The sequence below is a fragment of the Trichosporon asahii genome, assembly GCF_000293215.1.
Source record: "Trichosporon asahii var. asahii CBS 2479 unplaced genomic scaffold scaffold00071, whole genome shotgun sequence".
In the NCBI taxonomy this organism is placed as follows: Eukaryota; Fungi; Basidiomycota; class Tremellomycetes; order Trichosporonales; family Trichosporonaceae; genus Trichosporon; species Trichosporon asahii.
In genome coordinates, this window is record NW_014040854.1 from 933,851 (window position 1) to 954,960 (window position 21,110).

Consider the following 21,110-nt stretch of genomic DNA (forward strand, 5'->3'; position numbering starts at 1 on the left):
CCTTTCGCATCGCTCAATTGCGCTCATCCATCCATTACCCGCTTGGAGCTCAGCCACGCTCATAATGACTCTCACTACCGAGCCCAACACCGCCAGTCCCAGCACCGTCGAAGGGGGTGCACCCTTCCCGGCGGCTCAAACCGGTGAGCCCGCTACGAAGCCGGATGAGGAAGACAAGCCCCTCACCGCCGCCGACGTTACCACGCCGGCCGAGCTCGCCCTCCTGAAGGACACCTACGATGAACTGGAGGCTGCCAGAGAGGCCGCTTCCGAGAAGGAGCAAGCGGAGCGGAAGGAGCGCCAAGCTCAGCCTGGATACGACAGCGATGAGGAGTTCAGGTACATTGTGAGCAGCGACAGAGAGTCCTGGCGCCTGTCCATGAAGATTGTCGCGATGCGCCTCCCCGACCCCGAGCCTTTGAAGTGGGCTCTCGTCGAGCTGTCTGCCGACTTCAAGCGCGCGCACAGCAACCGCAAACTGGCGAAGTTCAAGATCGCTCCTGGCCGCGAGTGGTACAACGATCGCTACGATCTGATCAGTAAGTCTTCATTAGCCAGCCCTCACCCTTACCCGCTTACTTCTTGCTGACGAACAGCCCGCCTCGAGGTGTACATTCTCATGCGGTTCGGTGCTTCAAAGAAGGTCAACGAGGACGGAATCGCCTCGTACATGTCGCTTGAGTCTCTCCACAACCTCTGGACCATGTGCCGTCACTTGGTAAGCCGGGGTGCGGTATCGATGCTGAAGCAGATCAATTACTACGGCTCTCTGGATCGCTCAGGGAAGGGCCAAGCTACTCAGGCCTTCAAGGACGTAAGCTCTCTCTCAGCGCCATCGCTGATCCAAGCTCAACCAGCGCATTGCTGCCAAGTACAAGCTCAAGTCGCGCAAATCACTTACTCTCCCCGGCATCAGCGACCTTCCTCCCTGGACCAAGTATTGGGACACCTTCCCCGAGGTGAGATTTGCTGATACCGGAGCGGCATTCTAACCGTAGGGACGCACCCTCCGCGGTTTCTGCGAGTTTGATCTCAGGAGCGATATCACGGGCGGCGACAGCAAGACTGCCACCGTCAATGACGGCATCCTCGTGATCAACGTCGGCGGCGGTGGGCCCCTCCTGACCTGGGAGCCTAAGAGCCAAGCCTAGAGTCAGCTTCCACCAGTTCATCGTCATCCATTGCGCATTGCCGTCCCTTGTACATAGGTCAAACGGCCTCGATCACTCTCAGCCCTATACTCAGGATCGAGATATTCCATTCAATTCCTGTATGTATTCACCTGTTGACAAGTGATCAAGCAGGATCTCGCGTCACATTGAGCGGCCGGATCGGTCTTTTCAGTATCGACCGTTGCAGGATCGGCAATCTAAACCGTTTAGAGCCCTCACAACCAGTCTCCACTCATTTCCACAAGACTCTGGGCCACATCTGATTCATGGCTGCCGCATAGATGCACGTCGGCGCCATAACTTTCCAAACTGATTAACTTGATATTTCCATCTCCGTTGCACCAGCTCAATGCGATAGTCCCACTGATACTGGCCCAGTTACTCTGTTTACAACTCATATGTGATTTCGGTACTAAGGGAAATGTCGTCGAGACTCTTCCACCACTTGGCGACGTTGGGGAGATCCTTCAGGGCGGGAACGGCATCAGGGTACTGGTCTCAGCACCAGTGACAAACACCAAGACTCACCTTCTTCAGGGCCCGAATAACGGGGAGATGGAACAGATCAACCAACATGATATCGTCCTTGACGAGATACTTCTTGTTGGCCAGAACACTGTCGTAGAAAGTGAGGACTTTCTTCATGCTGTTCTGCAGCTCGGCGTACCGCTTCGAGTCATGTCCCCTGACCGTCAGTAGTGCTAAGTTCACACGTAACAATACGCACTTGCCGTCGGCCTTGGCGCGGGCTTCCTTCAAGAGGTCCCTGGCGATCGGGTCGAAGTCGTAGCTCTCAATGCCACACATGGTCTCGAATTCGCCGTGTCCCTTGGGGAAGATGTCCTTGTTGAGGTGGTACTTGATTGGAATGAACTTATCAGCGTCCTCGGCCATCGCAACATCTATCTGTCAGGGAGCAGCCAGTGTGGGGAGACGTACGACGGGCGATAGGACGGCCGTTGACCACGTCCACCTTATGGACCTCGTCTGTAAGGAGGGGATGACCCATCGTCGGTCCTTCGTACTCAGCTGGCTGGCTCGTCGATGTGAACGACACGCGGTTTGAGCTGAGGCCCAGATACCTTAGGCAGATAACAGCGCGCTGCAGATCCTGCTGTTAGCTTGCTGGGAGTTTTGCGCACTTACAAGTGAGTTGGGGTCGCCGTATAGGTGGTATGAGGCTGGCATGATGAGTTATGAATGCGAGAAGGCGGTCTGTTCGTCGACAAGCGCAGGTCTTCTTATAATCTGTCCGGTGCTTCTGCGTGACTGCCCGACCCCGTACGCTGGGAAAGCGTGTGCAGTGGTCTGCCCAAGAGGACACATTGGCTATGCGGCTACGCGGAGCGTCAAGGGCAGCTATGCGGTATATTACAGAGCACATGAGATCATGAATCGAACTGTGTTTGTCGGGCCCCAAAGGGCCAAACCTTGCGAGGTACGAGGCGAACTTTGAAGCCATTGAACCGCGTTCCGCGCTCACAGTGCACCACCGCCTCCCCAAAATCCCCCCGATTCACTTGTCGTTAGTAAGGCACCCAGTGCCCATGAACCTTTTGGCGGTCAGGGCATCCAGCTTTCTATCGGGCGCCAGGAAGATGTCGTTGTGAAGTGCACGTGTGGATTGTCACGGTCACGAATATGAGCGGATACCCTGAGTCGTGGAGGCGCAGGATGATCGAGGAAGGGTCCGGGGATTGCAGGCTGGCGAGCAGGAATGCGGAAGAGGCGAGGACAGGTGCGGAGTAGGGATGTGTGCCTGTGTTGCGAGAGAGGTATCAATGTCTGGGCGGACGACCCTCTTCCGGGGCATGGATATTATAGACGATGACGCCGTTCGATGACCTGGCATGCTGCTGGGCCATACAGCAAGACAACGAATCGATCAGCAAAGGGGAGGCTGCTGCGTGGCGACGCTGCTTTCCGCTCGGCGAGGGAGACGAGGAAGGAGAAGGTATGGCTCAGAATCGCTTTCCCATTGGCCGATTCCATGCTGCCGCAGTCGCAGGCCTCAACGGCCGAACGAGGCCGTTTGTCACTTGATCTCAGCGTCTTTGGGTCGCCGAGGTGCACTCGCACTAAATGTCCGACCACTTTCAACACAGCTTACAGGGCTGAGCCGTACAAGCCGCGTCCTCACCCACTTCCACCGCGCATGGCTGTGGCCGCAAGGAATGTGACATTTGCCTCCACCTCGTCTTATCAAACTCTATTCCGCTCCTACCCTGAGGCGTAGAACGATCGAATAGGGTCCATCACGCGTTGGGAATGTTATTTTGTCCATGCCAGTTCCAGTCCTGCGCATGAAGGGGTGTTGCGACAGAAGTAAGTACGTACATCACGACCGAGGCGAATGGGCGGACCGAGTTGCGGGTATCGATCGCAGGTCAGTTCAGCCCTTGAATATGGAAGCGATGATGAGTGGAGCCCAAGTATTCCGGTGAAACAAGGAGGTGAGTCAACCGGCGATCTCTTGTGTTCGTGACTCAACCAGTGTCACCCCATCGTGACTTCCCACTCCTTTGGACCATCCCTTTCGCATCGCTCAATTGCGCTCATCCATCCATTACCCGCTTGGAGCTCAGCCACGCTCATAATGACTCTCACTACCGAGCCCAACACCGCCAGTCCCAGCACCGTCGAAGGGGGTGCACCCTCTTTGAGCGGCACGAGACGTAGAGTTCTGTGTCGGTGCGCAGAGTAGTGGAACTGCTGCGGAAGTTCCGTGCGACTGGGACGTCAAGAGCTCGCTCTCGCTCTCAAATACAACAGCTAACGCAGCCCCTGGTACCCTGAAGACAGTGCATTTGTGTGTTCCGCGAACAGATGTTTGTGTGTTGAGCCGGCTTCAGCGCAACGCACAGCAACACCAGCGACGTCGCTGAGCCTTGGCGGAAGGACAAGAGTGTCGCGGTGTCGACCATGCCATGCGTTATCAGCCGGTGTTCTAGGGGATCGGTATGTCGGCAAATTCTGGGAGACTGACATGGCAGACGATCCTCTGGATTGACCCTGCATGCAGATTGCTGCTGCTGTAGCTTCATCTGTCCTTCATCTTCAGATGCATCAACTGTGAAAGCTTCAGAGCTTTTGAGCACACACAGTCATTGAGTCCACAAACATCTCAAGTTTCTTTCTCGTTCTCAGGACCAGAGGACGTAATATGTTTACCCTCTCTCAATTCCACTGGGTGATCTTCAGAGTGTCACCCAAGCCGGCCAGGGTGTTCCACCACGTCTCGACATTCTTGAAATCCTTGAGGAAAGGAACGGCGTCAGGGTACTGGTCTCAGCATTGGCAGTCATGGTGTACTCACCTTCTTCAAGGCGTAAATGACCGGGATGTGGAAGAGGTCGGGAGCCGAAAGGTTCCCACCCACGAGGTATCCCGTGTCCGAAAGCAGCACTTCATAAATTGTAAGCAAGCTCTTCATGTCGCCTTGCAGCTTCGTAAAACGCTCGGCGCTGTTACCCCTACGCGTCAGCTGTCCACCCGGCTGCGGTACTCACTTGCCGGCCGCCTTTGCCTCAAGCTCCTCCAGCAAGCCGGTCGCGATGGGGTCGAAATCGTAGTTTTCCAGTCCAAAGGCATTCTCGCTCTTGGCATTGATCTCGGGGTATCGGGTGCTGGTCTGGAGGAGAGGCGACTGCTCGACCGCCAGAATGTCTAGCTGTTAGTCACTGTTAATCAATCAGAATTCTTACGGCGAACGATGGGCCGGCCATGGAACACTTGCCCAAGGTTGCTGCCAGTCTCGTCGTAACACTCAGGAGTTCCAGAGTTCCACGGGAAGCCGGTCTGCTTCTCTTCAATGAATTTCACTCTGGATTCAAGTTCCCCAAACTTGAGGCAGGCGACAACGCGCTGCGTATCCTACGGTCAGCTTCGTGACAACCGGGGTGACTTACAAGGAGCTTGAGGTCACCCTGGATTCGGTAGGACATGGTGGATCAGTATGGACGGGAGTTGGGGCGATGGACCGCTTCACCCCAGCTAAAGCTGATATATATCTGCCCGAAGCTCGATTCCCACCGGCCGTGTCCGTCGACAGGCTTGCACGCGGACCCCAAGCCCTCGACATACCCTAACGCAAACGTGCGCAGCCAGTCAAAGGTTGAGCTCATCAATCGGACCTTGGGCAGCATGGCGGATTGGGTGCCCGGCCGAAGGCGGCTGCGTGTCACTTGACCCCTCGGTCCTCATCGAGGTGCCTTCTCTTTCATCGAGAACAGAGCCAAGGGCCGCCCAGATGACATGCCGTCGCTACGTCTGCTTCCGACCTTGGATATCGCTGGCTGCTGACAAGCCCCGAAGGAATGTCACGCCCCCTCCCTCCTCATTATTCACTTTCGAACTTGGCTAAACTTCAAACTGCTCTGAGGCGGAAAACGATCGAGCAGGATCCGAGAAACCCATGCCCCGGCGCGAGAAACGTCATGACCGAGGCACTTGCGGACGGGTGAGTGGGTATGTATGATGAGTGCGATGCTGTACGGCGAGTGTAACGTGACGCGTGGACAGACAGATGCAAAGTTGTCTCGTCGCGATGCGCGTTGTAGGGTGCACCTGACGTATACATCGACTATCGAGCTCACTGGAGCACAAGCTTCAGGACCTTTGCCGACTCGGCTCTGCCATCGACTGTTCTATTGCGAGTGCAAACGCCAGACATCAACTGGAATCACTGTCCTACTCTGACCAGTCTACCGAACCAGGTCTCCCAGACGCCGCTCAGCGACCGATCTTGGTCTGGACGGAGAAGTTCGCCATCGTTGTCCACCACTTCTGGACCGCATCGAAGCCCTTGAGTGGAACGGCATCAGGATACTGGATCGTCAGTCACGCCGATCGCCGTTAAGCATGTTGTACTGACCTCGTTCAGCGCGCGGATCAGCGGGATATGGAGCACATCAGCCATGCTCATCATGCGGTTGGCGAGGTATCCTCGCATGGAGATCCAGCGGTTGTACAAGTTGAAGATCTCGCGCATCTCCGACTGCAACTGGGCGTAGCGCGCAGCATCGTGTCCGCTGCCAGTCAGCACTTGCAGGCGTAAATCCTCACCTCCCCGCCGCCTTGGCCTTTGCTTCCTTCAGGAGCTCAGTCGCTACAGGATCGAAGTTGTACTGCTCGGCAGCGCAAGCGCCCTCGAAGTCCGCAGCCTCACGGAGCATCTCCTCCGCACTCCCCGTCGACCCAGGGATGAGGAAGGAGTGCTCGATCTTGAGCACGTCTGCGCGTCAGCTCCCGTCCTTCTTCAGCTCCACTCACAGCGCGCAATGTTGCGCCCGTGCACCACGAATGCTCCGGGGATCTTCTTGTCCGCGCACTCGACCTCGGCCTTGATACCTGGCAAAGAGTTCTCCTGCGACTGGCCGCGCTCACGCAGGGGGAGAACTGTCGTCTGCGAGTTCGGAAGGCGGGCGAGCTGTACGCAAACTAGGGCTCGCTGGTAGTCCTGTACGTCAGCTTCAACGGTAGCAGTTTCGCACAAAGGAGTCCGGGTCGCCCCTCAGCGTGTAGTCGCTGTCGCGCCAGTCACCCATTCCTTCGAAGGCCATGATGATAGTGGTGGTATCGGTTTTGTAGGAGGTAGTGGGGAGCTTCGGAATGTTGCGTTGTCAAACCAACAGCATTATGACTTCCCACATTCCACTCTGGCTCTTCGCATGAACGTGGGAGAATCGCATCAGCCCACCCCAAGGACAGCAGACAGGTGCGACAGCAGGCGAAGGTGAGCCCGCTTCGTTTCCCTGGAGAGGTAATAAATCGAACACTTGCGTTCCTGGCGCCAGGGCTCAATCGCTGTTCCGCATTCCTGCTCAGCCATTCCCTTCGTCCAGATTAATGAACATTGGCGCTCCACGAGCAGAAGCGCGGGGTGCGAACACCAGAGACCGAAGACCGAGCGCTGTCACTTGACTGTGCTCCAGGGCACACCGGACACCGCACCCAGGGAGCAGCTATAGTGGACCGATGTCGAATGGTCAGATGGTCAAACGGCCGGCCGGCACCGAAGGAATGTCACGTTTACCTTTGTGCAAACTCTATCTTGTCCCTGAAATGATCGAGAAGGCTGTCATGGGTCACCGAGACATGCGAGACATCCGAGCGAGCGCGAAAGCGCGAGCTTATCAGTGCGCGTCGTACCCCCATCATCTCCGCCAATGCCAAATGTCAGCATTGCTGTCTCGTATCGAGCAGTGCGGTGTTGCAGGCAGGCGGGATGTAGTGAGGAAGGGAAGATGCTGCACTCGAGTATGTTGAAGGACTATGGCATTTGGTCATTGCCCCACCGCGCAGTGGGTAAAACAAAAGCTTCTCGGATGCAGCGCCATCCCTCCATGACAGCTTCTCCCTTACTTGACACAGCGTGAAACGCGTGCAGCTCGTTACGGTGCAGTGGTGCAGCCGTATGTGCAGATGTGGGACGGGCTGGGCTCGCAGGGGGGTTTTCACTATGCAGACTTCAATCGCAGAGCAAGAGCTACTAGCGACATCATTGAAACGGGTGGCATTTCCTTTCGATCCAACTCCCTGACTGCTTCGCAGCTCTCATGCCAAACCCGTTGTCTGGACGTTCACCTCTGCCATCTCCTTCCACCACTTTGCGACAGCGGCAAAGTTCTCCTCCCGGAGCAGGGACAAGGTGTCGGGGTACTGTCTCGTCAGCGTGCTCCTGCCTCAAGTGTGCACTCACCTCACTCAGCGCCCGGATAAGGGGCACGTGCAGCACGTCCGGCATGGTCTTCCTATCACAGACGAGGTACCCGTCCCGCATCTCGATCCAGTTGCGGTACGTTCGGAAAACAGTGTCGAGGCTTTCCCGGAGCTGGGCGTACCGGTCTGCATTATGGCCGCTGGGTGTCAGTGCGACCGAGCGAGAGAGGAGCTCACATTCCGGCAGCTTTGGCCTTGGCTTCCTTCAGCAGCTCGGTCGCGACGGGCGCGAAGCCGTTCTCCTCCACTGCGGCAGCCGTCTCGAACCGCGCCATATCGGTCAGGTTCTGCTCCAGATTATACAGGTTACGGTGGATCATGAGGTCCGAGTCCTCAATCGTCAGGACGTCTGGAAATCAAATCAGCACATCGGCTACGACTCAGGTAGAAGACTTACAACGAGCAATGTTCCGTCCTTGCAGGACTACGTCCTGGACCTTCTTGTCCCAGCACTGTGTCTCGCCGTTCCGACCCGGCGAGGTGTACTGCCAGGGTTCACGGGGGACGTCATTACGGCCACGCTTGACGAGCCACTTTGTCTTCCTGTACGACGGTCCTGCGAGCTGTACGCACACTGCCGCACGCTGCAAGTCCTGAAGTCAGCGAGATAGGGCGAAGTTAGTGCCCACAAAGGAGTCCGGGTCGCCGACGAGGGTGTAATCGGGCACGCTCGGGTCGCCGAGTTCTTCCCAGCTCTTGGACATTGTACGGTTGCTTGCTAAGTGTGAGGAGGTGTGAACAAGGTAAGCAGAGGTGGATAGACACTGAGTTCATTGACCTTTATAAGCAGTGGCTGCGGCCTGCTGCGTACAGCTGCTTGTAGCTGCAGGACTGCGCGGACCTGTACAACACGGAAGTGTGAGAAGCTTTGTAACCTCGCATGACGTACTGTCGTCCTGGCTTTGAGAATGATCGGACGCGAGGGCGTCACAGCTCGGGTGTCCTGGTGCAGTCCTGTTGTGTTTGAACTTTCGCAACAACATCTGACGCGTCATGAATCGAACTCTGATCAGCTTGAATTGTAGCCCCGCGCGCATCCCACAACGCCTCGCGTCACTTGATCCCAGCGCTCTCCCTCGTCATACTTTGAACACCGATGTTGTGCTGTGTTCGCCGCCGACGTACCTGACGTTCACTCTGGAAGTGCATGCTTGGCGAGGGTCGTGTCGCCTGAAAAGGTTTGTGGTGTACATGTTCGTTTCCGGTTCGTTATACGTTATACTCAAACACTATTACGCTGCCCAACGTCGCACATCAGGTAGCAACCGGACTGCCCCTCCCGCGTGTCCATAATTTCGTTGAGGTCACTTAAGCCCTGGAGTTAGACAAGCTGGGTGCACGTTAGTTCGTCCGAATTCGTTCTGCGCCTGTGTCGGATTCTCGGTCTTCCAGCCCCAGATAGATAGCCGATGGTGCGAGGGAGTGCGTCGCGGGTGAGGGGCAGTGGAGGACGTCCTACTCGCACCAACATTGGCGTCCGTGCACTGGTTCGCTTCGACGTCGATGAAGTTGCCGAACTGTGCTACTCTGCTGATCGAGAGATCGCATCAGCAAGATCATTTATCATTCAAATCCAAAGCGGAGAAGGCAAACGGCCTTCCCACTAGCCGCTGAAGCTAGCTTCGAGGGCTTGAACTTGGTTGGCGGTTGCCGCCGCCTCCTGACGAAGAGAGAGGTTTCGATTGGGTGAGACTCGGACCGGTTTATTTATGGCGTGATATGCACGATTCCATCGACTGAAGGTGGGCAAAGGAAGAACTCTGCAGTCAATAGTCTGTCAGTGATGGCACACGAAACGCTGCACACCGTAGCATGTACGCTTTTCGATGCGCGACAGAGACGGCCAGATTGCAACACTCTTGTCTTCGCTGTAAGACGTCGACCTGCGGGGCCTGGACTCGGGATATGCGGCATCGGGTGTGGGGCGCCCGTGGTGGTGTGCGGGGGGTAATTCCCGGTTAAACGCAGAAAATTCAAGTCCGATGTAAGCGGTATAAGCGGAAGTAGTCTCCGCATGCCGAGGTGAGCTCGCTCGATTCAGCCGCCCGACTCGTCCCTCCGCCGTCATCTTGTGAGCACTCTTGTCGTGCTATCAGCATTCACCCTATCTGCAATCACGACCGCAAAGCTCATCCGGCCTCCCCTCCCATCTTCTCCTGCCCGCCATGACTGAGGCACAGCCCCCTCGTCAAGGCCAGAAGGTCCCCCCTCCCATTGACACAGCAACGCCAAGAGTATCACAGAGAGCCTCCAATTCATGCGCGTTCTGCACAAAACGAAAGTGAGCATCCCACTTCCATCTTTTCCCAGACTAAGACGTCGACCGCTCCACCCACCCGACGATGACCACCCGACTGACATTTTCCTCACAGAATCAAATGCAACAAATCCATCCCATGCGATAACTGCATCCGCAGAGGCCACCCAGAAACATGCTCCCGCTTGCCCGCGATCGTCAGGGGGCGCCTCGTCAATGCTCCTAACACGACGCAGCGAGCACCCCTGACCCCGGAGCAGATCCGCCTCCTTCGTGAGGGACAGCTGCAACGCGAGAACGTCAATCTCCGGCGGCGTGTCACCGAGCTCGAGACTAGGCTGCGCGAGCTCGAGGGCTCGGCTGCGACCCCCACGAATGACCCGGGCAGTGTTGCATCCCGCAACTCTGTTCCCTCGCCCGCCGATAGCCCTGGTGGGAACGCTTTTGCGCACCTCGTCGGCTCATCCTCGTCCGCGCGGCAACCGCACGATGAACCAGGATCGAGACAGGACGATCCAGACGTTCTCGAGCCTTTCGTGCACGTCATGGGCGTCCCGGCGCCCCCGTCAGATCGCCGTCCCAGCGAGCCGCAAGGACGCCCCCGGCTTGATTCGGAGGCGCCCCTCTCCCCCGTCGTGCCAGGACTAGGGAACCTTCCCGACTTGCCGAGCCGCAAGGCTACCGACCTCGCGCACTCGGACCTGCTCACGCTCCTTCCGACCGCGCCACAGAGCATGCTCATCGTCCGCGCGAGCCTCAAGTTCATGTCCTTCTTGCACGCGACCTGCCACATCCCGACCTTCTTAGCCGAGCACGACGCATGGATCACAAAGGTCACGAACGGCGACGAGGGCGGCAAGGGCGACGCCTGGCTGAGTTACTGTGAGTTAGACCGTGATTCACTGGCTGACATAAGACTTCTCTCTCCTCTCTGTCGGAATGTACTTCGTCGGTGACCTACTCGCTCCAGAGCTGGGGATCGCGCTCGAGGAGGCTGCATCTTTGTCTTCCTTCTGGTTCGATGTCTCCCTCGAGGCCCTGAACCGATCAAAGTTCATGTCGACGAACCCGACGATCGAGGCGTTGCAGACCATCGTCGTCCTGCCCATGGTGTCGTACAACTTTGGCGCGAGCGCCTACACCGAGTCGCTCCTGCACGTTGGCTTGCGTATCGCGCAGCTCCTGAAGCTGCACCTTCTCGGGCCCGAGCCAGAGGACCACCGAAACCTGCCCCCGGGCCTGATCCAGCGTGAGATCGGGCGACATGTCTGGCTCCTTCTGCGTCTCGCCGAGGGCCGGCCAGACTTTGCGAACCCGGGGGGTCTGCGACTCGGGCAGGGTCTGACGGCTGAGCCTTTCAACGCCAACTTTGAAGACATGACAAACACATCTGTAGTCGAACGGCCCCTGACAGAGTGGACGGTTATGACCCATCTGCTCTGCGCCGGACGACGTTACCGGATTTTCCGGCAGTTCTCTGAGGCGTTTGCGGAAGCGCCAACGCTGAAGGACCAATACGTGATCGCGCTGGCGGCGGACCGGGCACTGCAGGATAACTTTGCTGCGTTCCCCATCCTACAAGGTTCCGACAACGACCACTATGACGAGAGCAACTTCGACCTGCATGCGCCGCACGATCCGAGCGCACACTCGCGATACCTCTGGACGCTGCTGAACGCTGCAGGCGTCGTGCTAGTGTACCGCTCCTTCCTGGGCCGGTCATACAGCGACGAGCGCTTCAGCGACGTGCGTGAGAAGTGTCTGACGGCAGCCCGTGAGATCCTGCGCCAGCGCCGTCGGCGCGTTCCGCCGATGTTCCTGCGAACCTGGCCCATTGCATCATACACCGTCCTGGCTGGTGTCGTGATCGCAACCGAGCTCGTGCACGGCAAGCCCTCGCCGCAGGAGCGCCAGCAGATCGTGCAGGAGATTCGCGGCGCGATCGACTCGCTCTGGGAGTGCGGCTCAAACTCGCTCGTTGTGCAGCGTGGTGTGCCGCTGTTGAAACGCTTCATCGAGGCGCCAGAGACGCAGGCGCAGTCCTCGGAAGTGCCCATGCCTAACCTGCCAGCTGCGCAGGAGCTGTGGCCGACGTTACCGGTTGAGGGACAGGGCGCAGAACTGTGGAACACGAACGAGGACGTTTGGTCCAACGCGCTCATTGCGCTCGAGAATGACGAGGCGAGCGGGTGGTGGACGACACTGCTCTAGGCTGCGGCCACCGGCGGATGACTCCGAGCTGCTGATTGTAGAAGACGGGCAATTCCTTTTCTCCATACTTCGTATCTTGTACTCGCCTCGATATTATCTTATAATGCAGTAGTATGTAGTACGATCCGGGCGTTATTTCGGTGCCTTACCTCACGAATGCATCACATCGCGTCACGACGAGTCACAGTGACGAGTAGTGAGGGGGAGTGATGCACAAACAAGTGCCTGGGGCGCGATTAGGTGGGGGATAAGGGCTGAGATCTGACTGCAAGTGCAAGTGCAGCATTAGCGGGATCAAAATCGACGCCGCACCGACCGGTAAGTTTACTTGTGCCCCGGCCTCGTGCTGCAATCGGACATCGCGCTCGCCATCTTGCACACTCTGCACTCTTAACATACCAGCGACACCAACACTACAACACTACACTACAACAACGAAGGAGATATAGACGATATGGACCTCTCAGGCCTCGACTCGTCGCTGCCCGCCGGGCTCGCCGACGCGGAGCGCGACATGACCGATAAGTTCAGAGGTAAGCTGTCTCGAGGAGTGAAGCTGACGACAGCCGCCGCGCTGAGTATCACGAATCTTTACAAGACTTCGCTGGGCAATACCAAGGTGCGTGATCCCTTGTCGCTGGACAACGCTCGCCGGGTGGTGTTGGTGGGCTTCTTCCGACACTTGGCCGGTGGCGGGCGTCGGGGCGGCGTGTTACAGCGCACAGTCTGGTGGCAAATGTGCTAACGAATCAGCAAGCATACCAGGTCGGCTACTCTGCCGCTCTGTAAGTAGCTCAGAGAGTCCTTTGGGTGAGCTAACATGCAGCGCGGACGTTCTCTCGAAGGTGCAGAGCGACATCGGAGCCGGCGAGGACGCAGCAGTCGCCCTCGCGCGCCTGATGGATTGGACTGAGGCTCGCCAGGTGAGCTTCCTTGGTTCCCACCTATAAAGCTGACAGCAGACGGCAATGGCAGCCTTTGCGCAGGACAACGACGACGAAGCGCCAGCGCCGACGAAACCCCGCGCCGCGCGCCCGAGTTCGGCCCCCGCCCCCAGCATGCCGCGGTACACTGCGCCCGGGCCAAGCTCGCTCTCGCAGCGTACAGACCAGATGGAGGAGGACTCGACTCCTTCGCGACCCGTTCGTGCGGACGCCATCCCCGCCTCGTCGCCGATCATGTCCCCCGCCCCTGCCCGTCCGGGTGTCAAGACGATGCGTTCAGCGACCCGCGTCCCGACGTCAAGTCACGCGGCCCCGGCTGGAGCGTTCAACTTTTCGGTCCCCATCCCGGTAAACGTGACGACGAGCGAGGAGGCGAGCCCGTCTCAGGTTGGACCGACTGGTGCGAAGCGACCCATGGAGAATCAGGGTGAGCCCTCCACTCCGCGCGGGCGGGCGGCGAAGCGACGGAACGAGGGGCAGAGGGGCGGACGCAGGCGGCCGAGTCCGGGAAGTAGCGTGAGCTCGTGAGCCCGAGGCCGCAGGCCGAGGGCGAAGGCCTCCCCTTTCTTTCTAGTCAACTCTTCTCGCGATGCGCTTTGCTGCGTGACGCCCGTTGAGATGGAGGAAGGGGGGTGGCGCCAGAGTGGACCGCGGAGGATGGAGGATGGAGGATGAGGACTGAGGAGTGCATGTAACAGCAGCGTGCAGTGCAGAAGACGTAAGGACGACAGCAGCATCTAGACGAACGGACGGAACGCGACGGGACGACAAACAACCAACGGTTTCTGTACTTCTGCATATATTGTAACCCCCCAAATACATTAGAGCACGCATGGATAGCATAACATTGCAACAAACACTCCCACGAGCGGGGCGAGTGGAAGCGGTGGGGACGAGGGCCCTTGCTCAAAACTATGGTATTGGCGAGCAGGAGGGGCGAGGGAAGCCAGAGGAGACGGGGAAGGTGCATAGGTGAGTGTTGTGCACCTGAGATCCCTGCTACGCATGGTCCGTAGATCTGCAGACTGCGGGCTGATCGGAAGTGTCGATCGTTTGCCACCGCTCGAAGCAAATTTGCCACCCAGGTCGTGTGAGAGGCACCATAAGGTCGGACTGCAGAGTAGAAGGAGGGTGCAATGCTAGAGGGAATGCATACTGTACATGGAGATCTATAGAATGGAAAATGTGCGATGCCCCTGCTCGGGGCGAAAGAACAGAATGAGAAGAAGCAAAGCTGGTGCGAGAGGCGTCAGAGAGGTGCAAAACTATCCAAAGCGCGCAAGCGCGCCAGACTCCTTGACGACTTCTCCCCTAGCCACACGCGCGGCCTGCTCGTCGGCACGTTTCTGCGCCTCAACCTTCTCCCTCACAGCAAGCAGGGCCGGGTCAATCACATTCTTCTTCTTCTTGGACAGGTACCGCTTCATGGCCTTGTTGCGTCCGCGCATCTTCTTCTTCTTCTTGCCCTCGGGCGTGCTCTCGTCCTCATCGTCCCCGCTCTCCTCGTCCTCGTCGTTGATGCCCATGCGCGACTCGTTCGCTCCATTGACGCCTCCCGCGGCACCTCGGGCGGTGCCCTCGGCGCCAGAGCCGTCGACGTCCTCCCCGTTGAGCTTGAGACGCTCGATACGCGACAGATGGCGGTACGACCGCCCCTCGCGCTCGGCATGCGTCTCGCCACCCTTGGACGGGTTGATGTGGCCGAGGAAATCCGTGTCCATCGTGATGAGCTCGGGACGGATCTTGTCCAGCACCGAGCGCACGTCGCGCTCCCTCCGGCGGGAGTAGGATTCGAAGACGTCTGCCTCGTTCGAGTCGAAGTTGGCTTCTCCGGACCCGGGAACGAGGAGGGACGAAATACCCTTCTCGTGTCCGACGGCGAGCACGTCTTCGAACGGACAGAAGCGGGCGTCAAACGCACTGAGTCCCGGTGTGGGAAGAGTGAGGTACGGCTTCGGAGCGCCGCTGCCGCGGTGCGTGTCGCGGTACGTCGTGACGCCGCTTTTTCCGCCGACGGCCAGGATACCGCGCCCCGAGTACGACAGCGTACTTGGCGCATTGCGCACAGTCCAGTGCCGCACCTCCTTGCCCCACATGCGACCGTCCCAGAGCTTGACAGTGCCGTCCAGACCGGCCGTGGCGCAGTAGCGCCCCGCGCTGTTCTCGGAGGGGTCGATCGCAATACCGGCCACGGGGCCGCGGTGGGCCAGCAGCTTGACGTGCGGCGTCGTCAGGTTCGGCGACCACATCGTCATCGTGCCGTTCTGGTGGCCCAGATGGATGATCGCGCTGTGCGGGTTCTGCGCCATGGAGGCCGGCGAACCCAACCGCGTGGCGATCTGCGTCAGCATCTGGCCGGTCGAGACGTCGTGGTACTTGAGGTGGCCGGCGTGTCCCTGGATGTCAGCTAACTGGTCCGTCCAACCAGCTGCAGTCAATGAGACTTACGACAGTGGAGAGGAGGTAGTGATAGGGCAGGAACTCCATGTGAACCGGGTCGATGTGGTCCTTGAGCTTGTGCAGCTCGACGCCGTTCCGGTCGTAGATGAAGACATACTTCTTCTGCGCGACGGCAAAGTAGTCCTCGTTCTGGAGGAACTTGATGTCGCGGACCGCTTCACGAAGCTGGATCTCGGCATTGAGCTTGCCCGCCTTCCAGTCAAACGTCGCGACGTGGCCCTTCTGGCTCGCAATGGCGAGGTGCCGTCCGTTCCGCGTGTAGTCGACCATGTAGTTGCCCATGTTGTCGAAGCGGAGGTCGAACTTCTTGTGCGCGTTCGACACACCGACAGCCTGCACGATCTCGTCCTGCCCTACGCGCCATGTCCGCTCTCCCTCGTCCTCCTCGACCTCGATGCCGCCCTGTCCGCCGCTGACGGCCTGGTTCAGCCACTCGTCGACATCGGCGCGCTCCTGCTTCGCCTTCTTGCCGGCAACGTCCGTTCGGGCAACGCGCGCGCGCAGCTTCTTGTCCGCAATCTTGCTGACAGAGGCATCGGGGCGAAGCGGCTCGGCGCCCTTGCCTGTCGCCAGGTTGCGGGACTGGAACGACCCCGGCACGCGCGTGCTCGTCAGGATCGAGTTGGTGCTGGGGTCGATCGCCTCCTTGTGCTCGCCGCGGTCGACCGTCTTGTGTGCCGTCGGTTGACCCTTCTTGTGGAACGAGCGCTTCCTCTTCGGCGGCCGCATGGGGCCCGCCGCAGCTAGCAGCGCGTCCATTGTCGATGTGTGGTGGGTGTGGTGTTGTTGCAGCTGTCCGATCACATGCAGCTCTGACTTCATGGCCACTGCCTTCCTCCAACTTTTGGGAACGGGCCCACGTGTATTTTGATTGCTCTTGCCACCGACCTCCGTGGTGATGACGGAAGTAAATCTATCACTACTCACCACACGACGCGCGCGGGAGTCACTCGTTCATGCATGCCAGTCCTGGATCGAGCATCAAGCGCGTCGGAACCCTGCATTGTCAACAAACCCCCCATCCACATCCATCGCCACATCCGATCAACATGGCCGTCCCATCGGCCTCGCGCCCGGTCGCCATGCATGGGGTCGCACCTCCGCCGGGTGCGCCAATGACCGCCGCGCAATATCAAGCTGCTCGCGCGCAAGCTGCCCAGTTCCAGCAGCAGCAGGCAGCACAAGCCCAGCAAGGCGCGCGCATGATGCCGCGGCCAGCCGCGACGCCGTTTGGACCGACAGGCGAGGAACTTCGTCCCGGACCGCGGAACAGGCTGTTCCTCGCGCTTCGCTCCGGCGTTGACAACGAGGTTGACTGGGCCCTTCCCCGCCTCGTCCTCGGCTCCTACGACCGCGACATGCAGCTTGACCAGTACCTCGACTCTGACACCATCCTCTGCGAGTGGCCGCAGCTCTGGGTCGACGAGCTCGAGCGTGAGGCTGCATACCGCACCGCACTTCGGGATCCGGACCAGTACCGCGAAGCCCTTGGCGCCGTCCCCGACTTCACGCGGCAACCTGTCACGGAGGCGCGCGCGACGTACTCGCTCCAGGTTCTCCGCAATCTGAGTCTGGTGCAGGGTAACAACGCCCGCCGTCTCTCGCGCGGCCCATTCCTCGACGTCGTGACGCGCATCTTCAGCTTGCCGATGGATTTCCTTCTCGAGGTCGCGCAACGTACACCCGAGCCCATCCTTCATATTCTCGTCATCCTCCAGCGCAGCTTCGAGTTCCTCGCTTCGACTCCCGAAACGCAGAACATCCTGAACGAAGTCCTCCCGACGCTTGTGATGCACTCGCGCGACATTGCTGTCCTCTCATCCGTTCTCCCGATTCTCGTTAAGGTCTACAGCAACGCTTACTCTGGCCCGCCACCCGATGGCTTCATCCAGCACATGCTTTACCTCTTGACGTTGACGGGATCGACCGAGCTACTCGAGCTTGTTCTCGACCTCCTTGCCGCGATGGTTCCGATGCCTCAGCACGCCCGTGCCATCCTCGCTGAGCCTTCCTTCCCCGCCCACCTGCGGACACTCGTCGGGTTGCTCGAGTACGGCAGCCAGCAGCAGAAGATCAACTTCCAGCCCCCTCCGGCGCTCCGCGGCCGCGACGTCATCAACCCCGCGTGCGATATCCAGCTCGCACGGCAAGCGTGCTTACTCCGTCGCGCTGAGCGGGAAGCGGACGAGTCGCGAATGGAGATGTTTGGCGGACCAGGTGTGTTCCGCGAGGTCGGCGATGAGGCGCCTCAACTTGCGCCCTCCATCACCAACGAGCTGTACCACATGTCCGAGACGAAGCGATCAGTTGCCTGGTAAGCTGTCCGCTCCTGGTATAAGCTGACAAACAGGATGCACGAGACCTTTGTGTACAGCTCGCAGGCGCAGTTGCTGCAGGTGACGTTCTGGCATGCGTACCGCAACTTCTTCTCGAACCCGAAGACAGTCGAGCCCCTGCTCAGCGCGTCGGAGGTCATTAAGAACGTTCAGATCGCGTTCCCTGCCGCGCAGGCCAAGCTGTGGACGGACGAGCGGGGCGAGAAGCGTTTCGTCATTGCCGGTCTTGGCTTCAGGAAAGGATCATGTAAGTTTCAGAGCTTTGGTCACGTAACTGATGTTCAGATGAGACGGAAAGGTTTACGTGCATCTGGCGCGAGTGTGACCGGCCAGTTGGTGCGACGAATCCGGCTGAGCTGCTGGAGCATGTGCGGGAGAAGCACCTGTCGTCGAACCCGTCGGCGTGCGCGTGGGGCTCGTGCAAGCAGAGCCCCTTCACTTTGTCGCATCTTCTGACGCATCTTCCGCTTGAGAAGCCGATCAAGGTGCCAAAGACGGTCGCTGTCAGCTCACAGACGCCGGGCAACGTGCTGTGGACGCCGAACGTGACTGGGCGCCGCGTGCCTCCGCTACCTCAGTCTGAGGCGTGCCGGTACATCGGCCAGCTGACGCCGACGGACGCGCAACGCAACCCAATGGGCGCCGCCTTCCTCGCTGCTCTCATTCTCCGCGGCCTGGCCCGCAACCTGCGTGCTGAGCTCGCCATCTCGAACCCAGACGACCCCGAGCTGTCCGCCGAGCAGCGCAAGGAGAAGAAGCGTCATCTGGCCGAGGACCGGTTCGGTCTCCCGATTCCGCAGAGTGTGCTACAGGAAGAGGAGGAGGAGGAGAAGGACACAGAGGACTTGCTGGAGACGATGAACGAGCGCGAGCTCGACCGTGCTCGTAATGCCTTCAGGGATGCGGAGGACAAGATTCTCGAGGTCGCCAGCAACAATGTGTCAGGGCTCGCGCTCTACCTCGGCGAGTCTTTCGGCTGGTAGTGCCGCCGTAAGAAAACCGCGGTCGCCCGCGCCGAAGACGCTAGTGACGACGAGGGGGAAGGGGAGCCCATGGAAGAACAGGCGATGGCAGTAGACAGCGGAGCAGGCAGTACGATAAAAGCAGAGCCGTAGACCAGGCAGTTTTACCATGCAAGTGTATCATGATAGACCAAAGATTTCGGGGTGGTAGGTGTGTTGCGGGCAATATCCTCGATGTGAGTGGACGGTAGATTCCCGCACGGTTGATTGCCGGGTGGCGCCGCGGCAAGTCGGTCATTACGCGGTTAGTCCTGCGGAATCCAGCCCTGTCAGCCCTGGGCATGCGGAGTTCCTCGTTCCTTTTCATGTTCCTGCACCGCGATAACGGGCTAAATATTTCCAGCCCCGGCCGCCGCAATCAGGTGGAGTCGGAGTCGAATGAATGCAAACTGGCGTACTGGCGTTTGTTATCTGAGACCGTTGCGAACGCCCACTTCTGCCATTGCTCTTATCTCCACGAACATCTCGCCATGACCGTGTCCAACCTCGCCCAGCTCTCGGACGAGCTGAAGAAGACCGACTTTGACTCGATCCCCGTCATGTAAGCTGACTCGACGGCATTAGCTGACCAGTCAAGTGATCTCAGCGATGCGACCGCACCCGAGTTCGAAAAGCGCAAAGCGCTCGCCGAAGAAATCAGGAAGGCGTGTCTGACGGCTGGATTCTTCTACGGTATGTCCTGCGCCTCGCGTAGAGCATAGCTGACAGACAAGTGAAGAACCACGGTGTCCCCGAGTCCGTCGTCGAGAACACGTTCAAGGAGTCCTCTGCGTTCTTCAAGACGCCCGATGCTGTCAAGAAGTCTGTCGCGATCGCCAACTCGGACAACTTTAGGGGATACATGGGCTTGCTGTCTGAGAATGTCTCGAGCGAGAACAAGGGCGACTACCACGAGGCGTTCAACCTCGGCTTGGACCCCGAGGTGTCCCCGGAGTCTTTCAAGAAGGAGGGAAACGAGGGTCTGAGGCACTCCGAGAACCAGTGGCCGGAGAAGAAGGACTGGGACGGCGCCGAGGAATTCAAGGGCACCGTCCTTTCGTACTAGTGAGTAATGCTATCCCTTCCCAATGGCCTTCCCTCTACCATCGGGGACGGGAGGGAGGAAAGGAGAAGGGTATAGGCGCCAGCTCGCTTCGCTCGCAGCCGCTAACGCCCACAGCAAGGAGCTCCTCGGCCTCGGCCAGCGCCTCTTCCCCCTGTTTGCGCTCGCGCTCGACCTCCCCGAGACCTTCTTCGACGACAAGACGCGCCACCCGGCCGCCATCATGCGGCTGCTCTTCTACCCCGGCCTGGACGGGCGCGAAGTCGACGAGCTCATGCCAGGAATCGGCGACCACACTGGTAAGTCGACTTTACCCTGCATCCTCCCTTCCGTGTGAGCGGAGGGGCTCACCCGCTTCGCTCGTTCACGCCCGTTCGCTGACGTTAGACTACGAATGCTTTACGATCCTGCGCCAGGACTCCTGCCCCCGCGCGCTGCAGGTCAAGTCGGCGTCTGGGTGGATCGACGCCACCCCGATTCCCAACACATTCGTGATCAACATTGGTGACCAGTTTGCGCGCTGGACGAACGGCGTCTTCGTGTCGACGCGGCACCGCGTGCTCCCTACGCTGGAGCGGGACCGGTACTCAATCCCCTTCTTCTTTGGGTGCGACCACGACGTGCTCATGGAGCCCATCCCGACTTGTGTGACGGAGGACAGGCCGAATCGGTTCGAGGTTATGAAGGCCGGCGATTACGTCCACATGCGCCTTAGTGAGACGTACTCTACCAAGTAGAGATGAGATGTATCATCAGCGACTGTGTTTGCCGTGATCAGTGATGCCAAAAGAGAGGTGTATCGCTGCGCTGTCGCGCAGCCCTTCGGGAGATCTATGCAATGCAGAAACTTGTAACTTGGTTGAAAAAGAGTAAAGCGGGGGGAGGGATAGAGATAGGTCGGGATGAGTCTAAGGTGGGGGAGGCCTGGACAGAGAGTGGAGAGAGG

General features: G+C 59.0%; 9 protein-coding genes across 9 annotated transcripts; 5 read left to right on the forward strand and 4 right to left on the reverse strand.

Moving 5' to 3' along the window:
* Positions 1–64: 64 nt before the first annotated feature.
* A1Q1_05179 (uncharacterized protein) lies at positions 65–1,151 on the forward strand (the record flags this gene model as incomplete). The annotated part of the gene is made up of 4 exons (XM_014321986.1): positions 65–539; positions 597–814; positions 858–959; positions 999–1,151. 4 exons carry the CDS (start codon positions 65–67, stop codon positions 1,149–1,151), a joined length of 948 nt encoding a protein of 315 aa, XP_014177461.1.
* A 408-nt stretch (positions 1,152–1,559) lies between these two features.
* A1Q1_05180 (uncharacterized protein) lies at positions 1,560–2,360 on the reverse strand (the record flags this gene model as incomplete). Its single annotated transcript, XM_014321987.1, has 5 exons — positions 1,560–1,637; positions 1,701–1,857; positions 1,900–2,078; positions 2,146–2,274; positions 2,319–2,360. The coding sequence occupies 5 exons, from the start codon at positions 2,358–2,360 to the stop codon at positions 1,560–1,562; spliced, it is 585 nt and encodes a 194-aa protein (XP_014177462.1).
* Positions 2,361–4,349: 1,989 nt separating this feature from the next.
* A1Q1_05181 (uncharacterized protein) lies at positions 4,350–5,116 on the reverse strand (the record flags this gene model as incomplete). Its single annotated transcript, XM_014321988.1, has 5 exons — positions 4,350–4,427; positions 4,489–4,636; positions 4,682–4,842; positions 4,905–5,036; positions 5,081–5,116. The coding sequence occupies 5 exons, from the start codon at positions 5,114–5,116 to the stop codon at positions 4,350–4,352; spliced, it is 555 nt and encodes a 184-aa protein (XP_014177463.1).
* A 492-nt stretch (positions 5,117–5,608) lies between these two features.
* Positions 5,609–7,094, forward strand: A1Q1_05182 (uncharacterized protein; the record flags this gene model as incomplete). Its single annotated transcript, XM_014321989.1, has 6 exons — positions 5,609–5,631; positions 5,763–6,006; positions 6,055–6,224; positions 6,286–6,602; positions 6,657–6,906; positions 6,968–7,094. The coding sequence occupies 6 exons, from the start codon at positions 5,609–5,611 to the stop codon at positions 7,092–7,094; spliced, it is 1,131 nt and encodes a 376-aa protein (XP_014177464.1).
* Positions 7,095–7,727: 633 nt separating this feature from the next.
* A1Q1_05183 (uncharacterized protein) lies at positions 7,728–8,596 on the reverse strand (the record flags this gene model as incomplete). The annotated part of the gene is made up of 5 exons (XM_014321990.1): positions 7,728–7,832; positions 7,873–7,993; positions 8,070–8,241; positions 8,290–8,476; positions 8,522–8,596. The coding sequence occupies 5 exons, from the start codon at positions 8,594–8,596 to the stop codon at positions 7,728–7,730; spliced, it is 660 nt and encodes a 219-aa protein (XP_014177465.1).
* Positions 8,597–12,814: 4,218 nt separating this feature from the next.
* Positions 12,815–13,832, forward strand: A1Q1_05184 (uncharacterized protein; the record flags this gene model as incomplete). Its single annotated transcript, XM_014321991.1, has 4 exons — positions 12,815–12,979; positions 13,114–13,145; positions 13,187–13,283; positions 13,347–13,832. 4 exons carry the CDS (start codon positions 12,815–12,817, stop codon positions 13,830–13,832), a joined length of 780 nt encoding a protein of 259 aa, XP_014177466.1.
* A 737-nt stretch (positions 13,833–14,569) lies between these two features.
* A1Q1_05185 (uncharacterized protein) lies at positions 14,570–16,523 on the reverse strand (the record flags this gene model as incomplete). Its single annotated transcript, XM_014321992.1, has 2 exons — positions 14,570–15,700; positions 15,753–16,523. 2 exons carry the CDS (start codon positions 16,521–16,523, stop codon positions 14,570–14,572), a joined length of 1,902 nt encoding a protein of 633 aa, XP_014177467.1.
* A 290-nt stretch (positions 16,524–16,813) lies between these two features.
* A1Q1_05186 (uncharacterized protein) lies at positions 16,814–19,083 on the forward strand (the record flags this gene model as incomplete). The annotated part of the gene is made up of 3 exons (XM_014321993.1): positions 16,814–18,078; positions 18,139–18,347; positions 18,386–19,083. 3 exons carry the CDS (start codon positions 16,814–16,816, stop codon positions 19,081–19,083), a joined length of 2,172 nt encoding a protein of 723 aa, XP_014177468.1.
* A 509-nt stretch (positions 19,084–19,592) lies between these two features.
* A1Q1_05187 (uncharacterized protein) lies at positions 19,593–20,901 on the forward strand (the record flags this gene model as incomplete). Its single annotated transcript, XM_014321994.1, has 5 exons — positions 19,593–19,663; positions 19,709–19,794; positions 19,836–20,166; positions 20,282–20,463; positions 20,552–20,901. The coding sequence occupies 5 exons, from the start codon at positions 19,593–19,595 to the stop codon at positions 20,899–20,901; spliced, it is 1,020 nt and encodes a 339-aa protein (XP_014177469.1).
* Positions 20,902–21,110: the final 209 nt, after the last annotated feature.